The 13,114-nt window shown below is 42.5% G+C and overlaps 1 protein-coding gene across 9 annotated transcripts in view; it reads left to right on the top strand.

Annotated features, from left to right (window-relative positions):
- The window catches only part of SNX29 (sorting nexin 29), a 590,085-nt gene that overhangs the window by 31,448 nt on the left and 545,523 nt on the right, over positions 1-13,114 (top strand). For 8 of the 9 annotated variants that reach the window (XM_070568519.1, XM_070568518.1, XM_070568526.1 and 5 more), the window contains one exon: positions 9,692-9,816. The exons of the other annotated variant lie outside the window; for it this stretch is intronic. In XM_070568519.1, the coding sequence (XP_070424620.1) occupies positions 9,692-9,816 (125 nt within the window). The remainder of the gene's footprint in view (positions 1-9,691; positions 9,817-13,114) is intronic. 9 annotated transcript variants of the gene reach the window in all.

Raw genomic sequence — 13,114 nt, 5'->3', positions numbered from 1 at the left:
TCCTTTTTTTTTCCCCCATAAACCTGGCCATATATTATGGACATTGTTCCAGGTCAATAGGTAACATAGTGATGCAGCTTACCATCAATGGCATCTTTATGTGTAATTAAGAAAGAAAAACTGTTGCTAATTTCAGTTATATAATTTCATCAATTACGCGGCACACCTGGATTTCAGAGATGTGAAAATGTGGACAAAGGTGCTTCTTAGGATTGATTAGATATGGCATCTCGTTCTTTTTAAACTTCTCTAATATTTTGTAGTATGGAGGTGTTATAATGTATTTTACTGCTCTCCTGTTAATGGAAGTTCAGGTTGCTTATAGTTTTGTGTATCTTTGCCTACTAGTGCTTTTATGTTGTTTATTTAAACTTTTAATTTTGAGATAATTGTAGATTCACATACAGTTGTAAGAAATAATTTAGAAAGATCCCATTTACCCTTCACCCAGTTTCCTCCAATGGTAATATCTTGCAAAACTCTAGGACGGGTATTTCAAATTTCTGTAGTTTTACTTAGGGTGGGTGGGTGGGTGGGTGTGTGTGTGTGTGTGTGTGTGTATGTATGTATATGTGTATTCTGTGCAGTCTTATCACTATGTAGGTTCATGTGTCCACCACCACAGTCAAGAGACAGAGTATCTTTATCACCAAGAGTAGTTTTATCACCAAGGGATCCCTCCTGTTGTCCTTTTATAGCCATGCCCATCTCCCTCCTGTTCCCTCCCTCCCCATCCCTGACTCCTGGCAACCACCAGTCTGTTCTCTGTATCTGCAATTTTGTCATTCCAAGAGTGTTATATAAATGGAATTATGCAATGTGTAATCTTTTGGGATTGGCATTTTTTCACTCAGCATAATTCCCATGAGATTCATCTGGGTTGTTGCTTGTATCAATAATGTTCCTTTTTATTGCTGAGTGGTATTCCATGATATGGATATACCACAGCCTGTTTATTCATAACTCATTGAAGGACATCTGGGTTGTCTTCAATTTTTGGCTATTGCAAATAATGTTGCTATAAACATTCATGTACAGATTTTTTGGTGAACATAAGTTTTCATTTTTCTGAGATAAGTTCCCAAGAGTGCCATTGCTAGATTGTATGATATTTGTGTATTTAGTTTTATAAGAAACTGCCAAACTGTTTTCCAGACTGGCTGTACCATTTATGGTCCCACCAGCAGTGTGTGAGTGATAGTTTGTCTGCATTCTTGTCAGCATTTGGTATTGTCACGACTTTCTATTTTAGCCATTCTTATAGGCATGTGGGCATATCTCTTTGTAGTTTTAGTTTGCATTTCCCTGATGGCAAATGATGTTGAACGTATTTCCATGTGCTTGTATGTTTATGTTCCCTTTGGTGAAATGTCTGTTCGTGGTTTTTGTTCATTTTCTAATTAGTAGTGCTTTTGTTTTTACACGATAAATTTCTAGAAGCAGGATTACTTGCTCAAAGGGTATAGGCATTTAAAAAAAATTGTACTGCCTTATCTCTTTGCAGAAAGATGAAGCAATCATATTCATATCAACAGTACCCATTTACATGTATTCTTGCTAGATCTGTGATTGCTTTAAACTTGATAGTCCTAAATTGGTATCTTAGTATTGCAACATTTACCTTGCCCCTAGTGACATTGAATATCTTTTCATATGTTTATTGGCTAACTATATTTCCTCCTTTCATGGTTTTCTTTTGTTCACCTTCTTTAATAATTTTAAAAAATTTTTTGAGTTGCTTTTCTTTTTCTTACCCATTTGTAGAAGCTCTTCATGTCCTATGACTATTAATCATTTTTCAGTTATATGTGCTGTAAATATTTTCTCCAGTCTATCATTTATTGTTTTACTATATCTATGATATCTTTTGCCATGTAGAAATTTAAAAATTTTATGTGGTTAATTCTGTGAACCTTTAAAATTTGTTTTATTTATTTTTTTTAGTTGTAACATTGGTTTATAACATTATATAAATTTCAGGTATACATCATTGTACTTTGATTTGTGTGTAGACTGCATCGTGTCCACCACCCAAAGACTAATTACCATCCATCACCACACACGTGTGCCCAGTCATCCCTTTTGCCCTCCTCCCTCTCTGCTTCCCCTCTGGTAACCACCAACCCAATCTCAGTCTCTATGTATGTTTGTTTGTTGTTGTTTTTATCTTCTATTTATGAGTGAGATCATACAGTATTTGACTTTCTTCTCCCTCTGATTTATTTCACTTAGCATAATACCCTCAAGGTCCATCCATATTGTCACAAATGGCTGGATTTCATAATTCCTTGTGGCTGAGTAGTACTCCATTGTGTATATACACCACATCCTCTTTATCCATTCATCCTTTGATGGGCACCTAGGTTGCTTCCAAGTCTTGGCTATTGTCAGTAATGCTGCAGTGAACATAGGGGTGCGTGTATCTTTACGCATTCGTCTTCTCATGTTCTTTGGATAGATACCCAGCAGGGGAATAGCTGGATCATATGGTAGATCTAGTCTTAATTTTTTGAGGAATCACCATACTGTTTTCCATAGTGGCTGCACCAGTTTACACTCCCACCAGCAGTGTATGAGGGTCCCCTTCTCCCCACATCCTCTCCAATACTGTTGTTTCCTGTCTTGTTAATTATAGCCATTCTGACCGGAGTGAGGTGATATCTTATCGTAATTTTTTTTTTTGGAGGAGGATTAGCCCTGAGCTAACATCTGCTGCCAATCCTCCTCTTTTTGCTGAGGAAGACGGGCCCTGAGCTCACATCCATGCTCATCTTCGTCTGCTTTGTATGTGGGACGCCTACAGAGCATGGCTTGCCAAGCGGTGCCATGTCCATACCTGGGATCCGAACTGGTGGACCCTGGGCTGCCAAAGCAGAACGTGCGCACTTAACCACTGTGCCACCAGGCCGGCCCCTCCTTGTAGTTTTGATTTGCATTTCCCTGAAAGCTAATGATCTTGAGCATCCTTTCATGTGCCTGTTGGCCATCCATATATTTTCTTTGGAGAAATGTCTGCTCAGATCTTTTGCCCATTTTTAAATTGGTTTGCTAGTTTATTTATTGCTGAGGTCTATGAGTTCTTTATATATTTAGCATATTAACCCCTTATCAGATATATGGCTTGCAAATATCTTTTCCCAGTTGTTAGGTTGTATTTTCAGTTTGTTTATGGTTTCCTTTGCTGTGCAGAAGCTTTTTAGTTTGAGGTAGTCCCATTTGTTTATTTTGTCTTTTGTTTCCCTTGCCTGGTCAGAGACGGTACTTGAAAATATGCTGCTAAGACCGATGTCAAAGCACCTACTGCCTATGTTTTCTTCTAGAAGTTTCATGGTTTTAGCTTCTTACATTCAAGTCTTTAACCCATTTTGAGTTAATTTTTGTGTGTGGTGTAAGATAATGGTCTATTTTCGTTCTTTTGCCTATGGCTGTCCAGTTTTCCCAGCACCATTTATTGAAGAGACTTTCCTTTCTCCATCGTGTGTTCTTGGCTCCCTGGTCAAAAATTAGCTGTCCATCGATGTGTGGGTTTATTTCAGGGCTCTCGATTCTGTTCCATGTATCTGTGTTCTGTTTTTGTGCCAGTACCATGCTGTTTTGGTTACTGTAGCTTTGTAGTATATTTTGAAATCAGGGAGTGTGATACCTCCAGCTTTGGTTCTTTTTTCTTAGGATTCCTTTGGCTATTTGAGGTCTTTTGTTGTTCCATATAAATTTTAGGATTCTTTGTTCTATTTCTGTGAAAAATGTCGTTGGAACTTTGATAGGGATAGCATTGAATCTATAGATTGCTTTAGGTAGTATGGACATTTTAACTGTGTTAATTCTTTCAATCCAAGAGCACAGAATATCCTTCCATTTCTTTGTGTCTTCTTCACTTTCTTTCAACAATATTTTATAGTTTTCAGTGTACAGGTCTTTCACCTCTTTGGTTAAGTTTATTCCTAGGTATTTTATTCTTTTTGTTGCAATTGTAAATGGGATTGTGTTCTTAATTTCTTTTTCTGCTACTTTGTTGTTAGGGTATAGAAATGCAACTGATTTTTCTATGTTGATTTTGTATCCTGCAACTTGACTGTATTCATTTATTTAAAATGTTAGTGATAGAGTATCTTATCCTGAGGTTCTTCTGTATTTTTCTCTATTATTTTTACAGTTTTATTTTTTTTTACACATATATTTTTCTTTGATCTTGATCCATCTGGAATTTAGTTCTGTGGTTTGAGATAGAAGTTTATTCGTATTTCAGCCCTGTAGCTTCTTGTGTCAGTGCCACTGGTTAAACAGCCCACTCCTGCCTGTCTGAATTGAAGTGCTAACATTATTATGTATAAAATGGTTACATATTTGTTTGGATTTTCTGGGGGGTTCTCTATACTGCTCCATCAATTTGTTTATCCCTGTACCCCAAACCACACTGTGCCAAGTCCTTCCTGTGATGATTATTGGAATTTATTAAATTTATACAAAAATTAATTTGGGAAAAATTGACATTTTTATTTTGACAAATCTTCCCACCCAGGAAAGTGCTAATCTGTATATCTTTTAAGAAAATATTATGGTTTTCTTCATATAGGCCTTATATCTTACTTGTAAAAAATATGATTTATTTTAATTTTGTTACTATTGTGAATGGAACTCCCCTCCCCATTTTGTCTGCTTAAAAAAAAAAAATCAACTTTTGAGGCAGGCCTGATGGCCTAGTGGTTAAAGTTTGGCACGTTCCGCTTCAGCAGGCCGGGTTTGGTTCCTGGATGTGGAACCACACCATCCATCATCTGTCGGTAGCCATGCTGTGGTGGTGGCTCACACAGAACAACTGGAAGGACTTACAACTAGAATGTACGACTATGTACTGGGGCTTTGGGGAGGAAAAAACCCCCAAACTTTTAATGTTATAGTTTCTTTTATTGTAATATTTTTTATTTTTGTGGGTTAGGAACATTTTTAGATCTTTTTGTAGATCTGCTTTTTTTCACTTAACATTATAATCTAAGCTTTTAAAAAATACTATTTAAAGTTTTTTGTAGGCATTTTATATAGTTGTGTGATTTTTCCTCACCATACCTTTGAAGCCGTATTTTTTCATTCTTTGTAGCTCAGGGTAGCAATATTTCTGGTTCTTGAGACATGAATACTTCTTTAACGCTTGTTTTAGAAAAAAGCTAAGTTCAGACAAGCATAGGGGCGAGAAAGATATCACTAGTAATTCTTTTACCAAGTGGTTCTTAATTTTTTCACATAATTCCCTTATGATTTTGGTTTTTTTTTTAGCATACTTGAGAGCATACTTAATATACACTTTCGTACCCTGCTTCTTTTTCATTTTATGTTATATTGTAAACCTGTTGGCTTATCATTATGAGCTCTGGGTAAATATTTTTAAGGGCTGAATAGCATTCAGTTATATGCTGTGTTAGCATTTGTTTAACCAGTTGCTCAGGTGTTAAATCTTCAAGTGTTTTTTAACTTTCCACTGGTGTAAATCATGTTATTTTGAATATTTTCATTCTTAAATCTTTATCTGACTTGTAGATTGCAGCTGAGGATTGGTTTCTGTCAGTAAAATTCATGAGTTAGAGGATGTGAACCTTTTTGAAAACTTAATTTGTAAAATGTAAATATAGGGCATGGCCCATTTCAAATGCTTGTCTGGTAATGGCCTTGCTTTAGCAGGCTGCTTGATGACTGCACTGTCTTAAATGTTATGGCTAATGCTGTTACTTGGCTGATTTTTATGGGTACAATGGACTCCAGCTGACACTGGGGCTGTCCTCACGAGGATCATCCAGTCCTTGTTCGTGATTGTACTTGGTTTTCCCCAAAAGGTTCCAGTAAAGCTGTAACATAGTAAAGGATCAATTTGAAATATGCTCTTCAGTCACAACGTTAATTTGATGCAGGTCGTAAAAATGCAGCCTTTATTGCTGGTCCTGTCTTTTGTTCTAACATTTGCCATAAAAAAGTACAGGATTCTTAGGAATCTTATGATAGATGAATGTGACAGGTTAAGCAGTCTTGAAATATAGGACAAAGCTCAGAAAAACCTCTGCTTGCAGAATTTTAGCAGTAACCTAGTTAAGCTCATGCGGCGTCCAGCTGTGCTGGTGTTGGTAGACAGTTTGAAATTCAGCAGGAGGAAGTTATTTCGTTTTCCATTCATTAGCTCCTTCACCCCTTCATCAAGCTTTTACTGGGCACCTTGAAGGCAGCTTTTTTTTTTTTTTTAAAGAGCTTTATTAAGTCTAATTTATATACCACAAAAATCTACCCCTTGTACAATGCAGTGATTTTTTTTAGTAAATTTATAGAGTTGTCCAACCATCACCATAATCCAGTTTTAGAATATTTTCATTATCCCAAAATGTTCCCTTGTGCCCATTTACAGTTAGTCCCTGATTCCACTCCCTTCCTCATTGCTGAATAGTATTCCGTTGTATCGATACACCACATTTTATTTATCCATTTATCTGGTAAGCAGCTGTGTGCATAAGAAGTTGATTTTCTTGACTGATGTTTTTGAAAAAAGTTAAAACATTCACTAAGTGCCCCAGTTAATTAAAAGCATGCTCAACTCATTAACTTGTCATAGAAGTTGGCTGTGATAAAATGCAGTGGGGGGCAGCCAACCTACCACGGTGATTCCAGAGAGCATTTAGCAGAGAGCATTCTGGGATATAGGAGAGACTGAGCTGAGAAAATAAAGAACTCCACTAGAGCAGGAGCCGCTTTCATTTTGCAGGAATTATCATGGAACTGAGTAAAGATGGGAAGAAATGGAAAACCTTAGGGTGACATGGTTATAAGTCAGTGCCTCCAGAGTGCCCGCCACAAGCCAAGGGGTATAGATTCACGGGGTTGGACAAGTGTGTTCTCCTTCATTCACTAGTCTTAGCTGACCTGGATTTGGATTAAAAATTATACAAGATCTCCTGAGATGCGTCCCTCACCTCAATGTACATCAAGTCCGTATTCTGAGTTCTCTGAGGGGAGGGACCATTTGGGTCATATTTCCCACAGTAGCGGGGCATCGTGCTAAGTGCTGGGGCAACTAAGATGAATGAGGTGCGATCCTTGCTGTAAGGAGCTCGTGAGCAAGAGGAGACACCAGTGCGGAGCGCATCATTCACAGAGAGACTGGCCAAGTCCTGCAGTAGGAAGAAGCTCGGAATGAGGAAGCACTCAGGAAGGCTTCCTGTAGGAGGAGTCCCTTGAGCTAAGTCAGAATGACCAGCAGGTGTAAAGTCAGGTGGAATGGGGAGGTGAAAAGGGGACCCCTGGAGGGTGTTAATTAGAACGGCCTTCAGAAAGGCAGGCGTCCTAGTGAATTAGCTAGAGGGCTAGCAGGCATCTGGGTTTTCTGCTGTCTTAGATTGATTGTGACCTGTCTGCGTCTGGATGGTGATACTGCTGATGTAACCCGAACCTTGGGGACTGGCTTTGTACTGTTCACCTGCATTCCATTCCCCTTAGGGGCCAGGTGTGATCCGGAGTAGGCGGGGCAGTCACTGACTGCATTAGAGCCAAGCAAACTAAGAGGGATTGTTCAGTTACTTGTATTTGCAGATGGCTCATTTAAAGGGACAGGCTGTGGTTTATTGTGGAGAACTCTAAACACAGCCCAGGGTTTTCATTTTTTCCCCCTGAGATAGGGCCCTGGTCTTGCTCCATTTCGCTATGCCTCTGTTTCGGTTCCTATGGAATTTAGATCGTTTTGGTGAGTGTCCCAGCTTTCAGGAAGCCCTCAGATATGCGCCTGCATGGATATGTAGAGAGACTAGCATATGCACATGTAACATTTAGGAGTGACATCTGCCCAGCAAAGAGGGTTGTTTCAACGGAGGACTATTCTGGGACCCATGGTTGAAGATTACTCACTCATGTTCATGGAGCACACATTATGTACCAGGCACTGACTAGGTGCAGGGGAGCCAGGAAGACAAGGTAGGAGTTGGAAACCAAATAATGTAGTTTAGGACAGGCGTTAGGTTTGGGATGCCAAATAGGCTCCCTTCCTTGGAGGGCCAACTTTGATTGTTGGCAGTGGTAGCCCTGAATGCTGGGATGGGTTAGTGATGTCTGTCACGGGCACAGAATGGAGAGTAAACGTGCAAGTGCTGTGTATTTGCTGATGCCGTGTTAAGGTGTTCTGGTGTAGACAGATGACTTGAGTAAAGGTGGGGTATGGGAGGGAGAGGACTTTTTGTCTTAGAATAAGCGTGCTTGTTTTGGTGGTGTGGAGTGGAGTGGAACCCACCTTGGATCAGCATGGGGGTGGGAGGGTTGGAGTAGAGATGTTGCTGCTAATTAGGTGCGTCTTATGTTGCTGTTTACTATGTTCTTATTACGTAGTATCTCTTAAATGTCTGTAAGCCTGTTTCCTCAAGTGTAAAATGGAGATAACACCTGCCTCACCTATATCATAATGTTGATGGGAGGAGCTAATGAAGTAATGGACATGAAAATATTTTACCACCCACAGAGTGATAAGCCTTTGGAGTATTATTACTACAAGTGTGCTGGTGGGTGGAGCAGGAAATGCCTGCAGTTAGGCAAGGTTGAGCCAGATGGTGGTGGCCCCAGGGCCTTTGCACTGGGCCCCTCTGCCCAGCCCTTTGCTTCTTGTCATATCCAGGTCATAACTCCAAAGTTACTTCCATTCAGGCCATAAAATCCAAGGCTGTCCCTGCCCTGTCTCCACCTACCAACTCGTCCTGTTTTATTTTCTTCAAAGTTCTCATTAACTGAAATGGTCTGGTTAGCTTATTTGTTTGTGTATCTGCTAGAACTGTGCAAATGTGGTGAGGCAGAGACCTTACCTGTCTCTTTGTATTCTCAGAGCCTAGAACTGTGCCTGGCAGATAGGAGTTCAGGATTTCTTAACATTTGTTGTGTGAGTGAATGGAAGGGTCTCTGAAGTCCACTGACCCAGTTGGGCTGGGCGCCCAGGAGCCCTGGGAGGATTGCTGAGAATCGAGTGTAGTTGCTGTGACCTTATCTCTTTGCAAAGATGTTCTTGAATCTCCTATTTCTTTGATTATTGGGAAATAAATTCAATTAAATGCACAGTAATTGTAACTTAATTGAAAATTCCATCAACTCTGGATCTGACTTCACAATGTAATCTCTTACAGCAAAATAAAGAACAAGAATCAGAATTCATATTATTGTTTTAGTGTATGTAACAGGCCATGAAATTACACAATGTTTCCAATTTGGCAGGCTGGTGAATTCAATCTCTTAAAAAGATAATCTTGTTCCTTAAACTACACGTGATAAGAATTAGAGTTGAAACTTGTGAATTGGATGCAATTAACACCCAACCCCTCCCCACGCCAAACTGATTTGTTTTTAAATTGGCTTTTTTTTCCCTCTCCTCTGCTGGCTGGCACCAATTCCATTTTCCCTTGTTGCTTGCGAATTGTTACTGTGCTTTCACCAGTCTGATGAATATGGCTAGACTGTGTGGGGCTTCCCTGAGTTATGAGAAACAAATATAAATGGAGAGAGGTGTGTGGAGCGACCCAGGTCAATTACATGTCAATTACTTGCCTGTAGATCCAGGTGTCTAGTGTGTACCTTCACGCTGAGGTTCACACCTGGCAACTCACCCCCTCCCTGGAGATGCTGGGGCCATCCTGGTGGTTTCCCGCCCTTCTCGGGGTGAATTGATAAATCATTGCTTCTCTCGCAGGGTAACCTGTCTGTGCGCCCAGTTTGAGGCTGTCCTGCAGCATGGCTTGAAGAGGAGTCGAGGATTAGCACTAACAGCGGCTGCCCTCAAACAGGCAGCAGGCTTCGCCAGCAAAACTGAAACAGGTACCGTGGGGCCAGTTGCGGCCTGGAGGACGTTGTCTGGTCTCTGGCTCTCTCTTTTAATTTTTATTATTTAATAGTGGGCAAGGCGGTCATTGTGTGGGACGTGTTGCGGGGACGTGGTGTGGCGGTGCAGAGATCCATGTGTAAGGATGTCTTACTTGTAGTCAGTAATGGTGTTGTCTGGCATCGTAATTTAAATGAGGACATCCTTTGTGCAGGATTCTCAGAGCCATGTGTTGCAGTCTCTGAGGGGCTTGGGGCCTGCAGCCAAGGTGCTTATTTTCCCAACGTGGTGTGGCAATTGCTGGGAAATTAATAATCTGTTTTAATTTTATGCATGGGGATATGTGACATTTCGTAATTAAATCTGTCTCCAACAGCAGCAGCAGAAACCACGCAGGTCTGAGTTTATCGTTCTGCTTCCATCCATTTCAAAGTCATTAAAGCGGTTCCCGGGTGCTCTGCTCCTCTGTCTCTGAATGACGGGGATAACGCTAATAACCCTTAACACATACGGGTGCTTGGTGCAGCCTGGCACTTTGTTAGTCTTTTATGTGAGTTAACTTGTTTAGTTCTCACAACAGCCCTGTGAGTAGTGTGGGGACCTGAAATTGGCCACCCCAAGATATGTCTCTTTGGCATCAGGATTATTTGAGGCTGATTGCTTTTCATAAACTGGGACAGGGAAGGAGGCTCTGAGGAATGGAACTTGCCCTTTGTTAGGACACGTTTACATTTGTAAGGTAAATCTCTGTCTGTAAAAGGTGCCTCCCTCTCTGTACCAGGAAGAAGAAAGGAGATGACCTTCTCTCTAAAAACTCTTAATCAATACCAAAGGCAAGGACTTAAATCTGCATTTTATTGTGCTAGTCTGGTAACCTCCTGTAACTAACTTCCCTCCCCCTCCCAACGCTGGCATTTCTTTAAGGATTAAGCATCTTTTCTTAGGCTAGGAACTGATTGCTGAGCTCACCTGTGACCGCCCAGCTCCAGACAATCAACTTGCCTCCTGCTACGCCCACCGAGATAGCAGACCATTACCTGCTGTGTCCATCAAGCACTGTGCCGACAGGGCAATCTTGTGACTATTGTGGGAGGCACATTTCAATCACATGTGAAACACCCTGTTTGGGGCTATATAACCACTCTGTGCACCCCACTTCTTAGGTGCCCTTTCTTCCTTCGGGAAGAAAGGTCCCGGGCCATGGTTCCTCATAAAGCTTTGTTTAATTTTCTCTTGCTATTCTGTCTCATGTGAATTTAATTTGTTCTCCAGCTAGACGAACCCCCATTTGGGGAGAGGAAATGTCCTCCTCCCCTACAGTAGTAGCGACCTCTATTTCTCTGCTCTCCAGATGAGGAAACTGTTCGAAATGGTTTGCTTTGGATGGGAACCCTGAAGTGTAGTGCGTCGCCTGAAAACATCCTATGTCCTTCCCCTCCCCCACATCTGCAAGAGCAGCTTCTTCCAGACCCTGCTTGTGGCTGCCGCCCCCAAATTCCTGAATCTTTCTAGCTACTGTGGTAATGTCAGTGTCACTGCTGAGTAAAATGTGCCATCTTTTGCTAGTTGCCCTCCTTTCATGGCTGAAATCAGCCCTCGCCGTGTCTGGTGGAGGGGTCTGGGAATTCTCTGCCCACTGAAGCCCTCGCCCCGCCCTCTCCCTCGTGTTGGTGTATCTCCCTCCTTTCTCCTCTCAGCCCTTACACAAATCTTTGATTCCTGTTCATCTCACTAGTTGCTAACTTTCAGAAATGAATGTGGTTCCTGTTGGGGTCAGGGCACAGCTGCGAGAGGGATTCCTGTCACTGCTTTTTCTTCTGTGCCGAGTCCCTTCTTCAGAAGTTGGAAGTGTAGGGGGCCAGTTCAGAGGTGAGTCAGCATCAAGGGCCTCAGTCCTCGAAGAGACTACTGCCAGCTGCCTTGGCCACCTTGGGTGCCAGCCTCAGTTGTCTTGGTGGCTTCTCATGGCCATGATGCTCTCCTGAGCCTCTGCGTGGGGGAGGGCTTAGGCTATAGCTGGTTGATGAGCTGTTCGAGGACGTGGCTTTCCCAGAGTCCCCTTCGGCTTGCCAGGCCCTTGTATTTCTTCCCGTTTCTATCTTACCTGTCTCTGGGGGAGCTATCTTAGAGAAACTGGTGTGGAGTAGACCGTGAGGCTCTGGGTCTGCTTCCGCCGAGGTGAGGGCAGCTGCTGGGCATGGCAGAGGCCACCCTGGCTTTGGCGTCAGGCTGTGAGGGTAGGTCTGGTATGACCTGGGAAGGGCCCCTGGAGCCTTAGTTGTTTCCACCTGTAGAGGTGGATCATCTCGTCTGCCCGGGAGCTTGTCAGGAGGCCTCCTGAGAAGCACCTGCCTCACTTCATAGCCCCTCAGAAATGTTGAACCAGCTACCTCCTCTCCCCAGCACCCTTTGAACTTTTAGCCTCTTCCTCCAGCTCGTCGTCCCCGAGGATCTGACCTTTGGCCGTGAAGAACGGTTCCTTCTGTTCTCACCTAGACTAGAATCTGTGTCTTTTCATTCCTTGGCCTTGATAACCAGAGAAGCACCAGCACATTTGCAAGACGTCTCCGCATTGACATTCTCCCACTGCCCCGGGTCTTAGCATCGTTTCTGCACTGCATCCTGCATCCCGAAGAGACTGACAAGCGAGCGGAGGCTCTGGCTTTGTTTTCTGTTGAGGAGGATGTGCTGGGTGGCCTCCTAGCCAATTAGAAGCAAAGGAAAGACCAAAGTAGCTCAGCCCTTGAGTGGCAGCAAAGGGCTTCTGTTGTCATTGTCAGCAGTGTTAATTAACCATTCACAGGTGCAGGATGGTCCTTGGCTGATTAAAACCTCTTTCCTGCTATTGAACATTTGATTAGAAACCTCGTGAGAGACACGGGGGTGGCTAGGTTCAGCTGCTGAGAGTTGGGAAAGAGCAGATCAGTGGCTTCTTGTGGCTTTCTTAAAGCCATTGGAATGGCCCTTTCAGGCTGAGGGAAGAAGAGGAAATCTGAAGAGAAGGAGTGGATGGAAATGAGCATCTCTCTGCTGCCTCATCCCTGCTGGCTGCTGAGTGAGGCCCTTTATGTAGCTTAGGGGTTAATATCAGGCTCAGGAGTCGACGACAAGGTTGAAATCCCTGCTCAGTGACTTGTCACACGTGAGCTCTCTGGGACATTCCTTCTCTGAGCTTCCATTTCCTCATGTGTAAAATAAGGTTGATAAAGGACTTGCCTTGTAGGGTTGTGGTGGGGCTTGAGGGGAAAGTGCCTGCAAAGCCCAGGCCTTGGTACCGAGCTGCTGGAGAGGGTG

Source organism: Equus przewalskii, chromosome 12, assembly GCF_037783145.1.
Source record: "Equus przewalskii isolate Varuska chromosome 12, EquPr2, whole genome shotgun sequence".
Lineage (NCBI taxonomy): Eukaryota > Metazoa > Chordata > Mammalia > Perissodactyla > Equidae > Equus > Equus przewalskii.
This window is presented reverse-complemented; position numbering and strand designations above follow the sequence as displayed.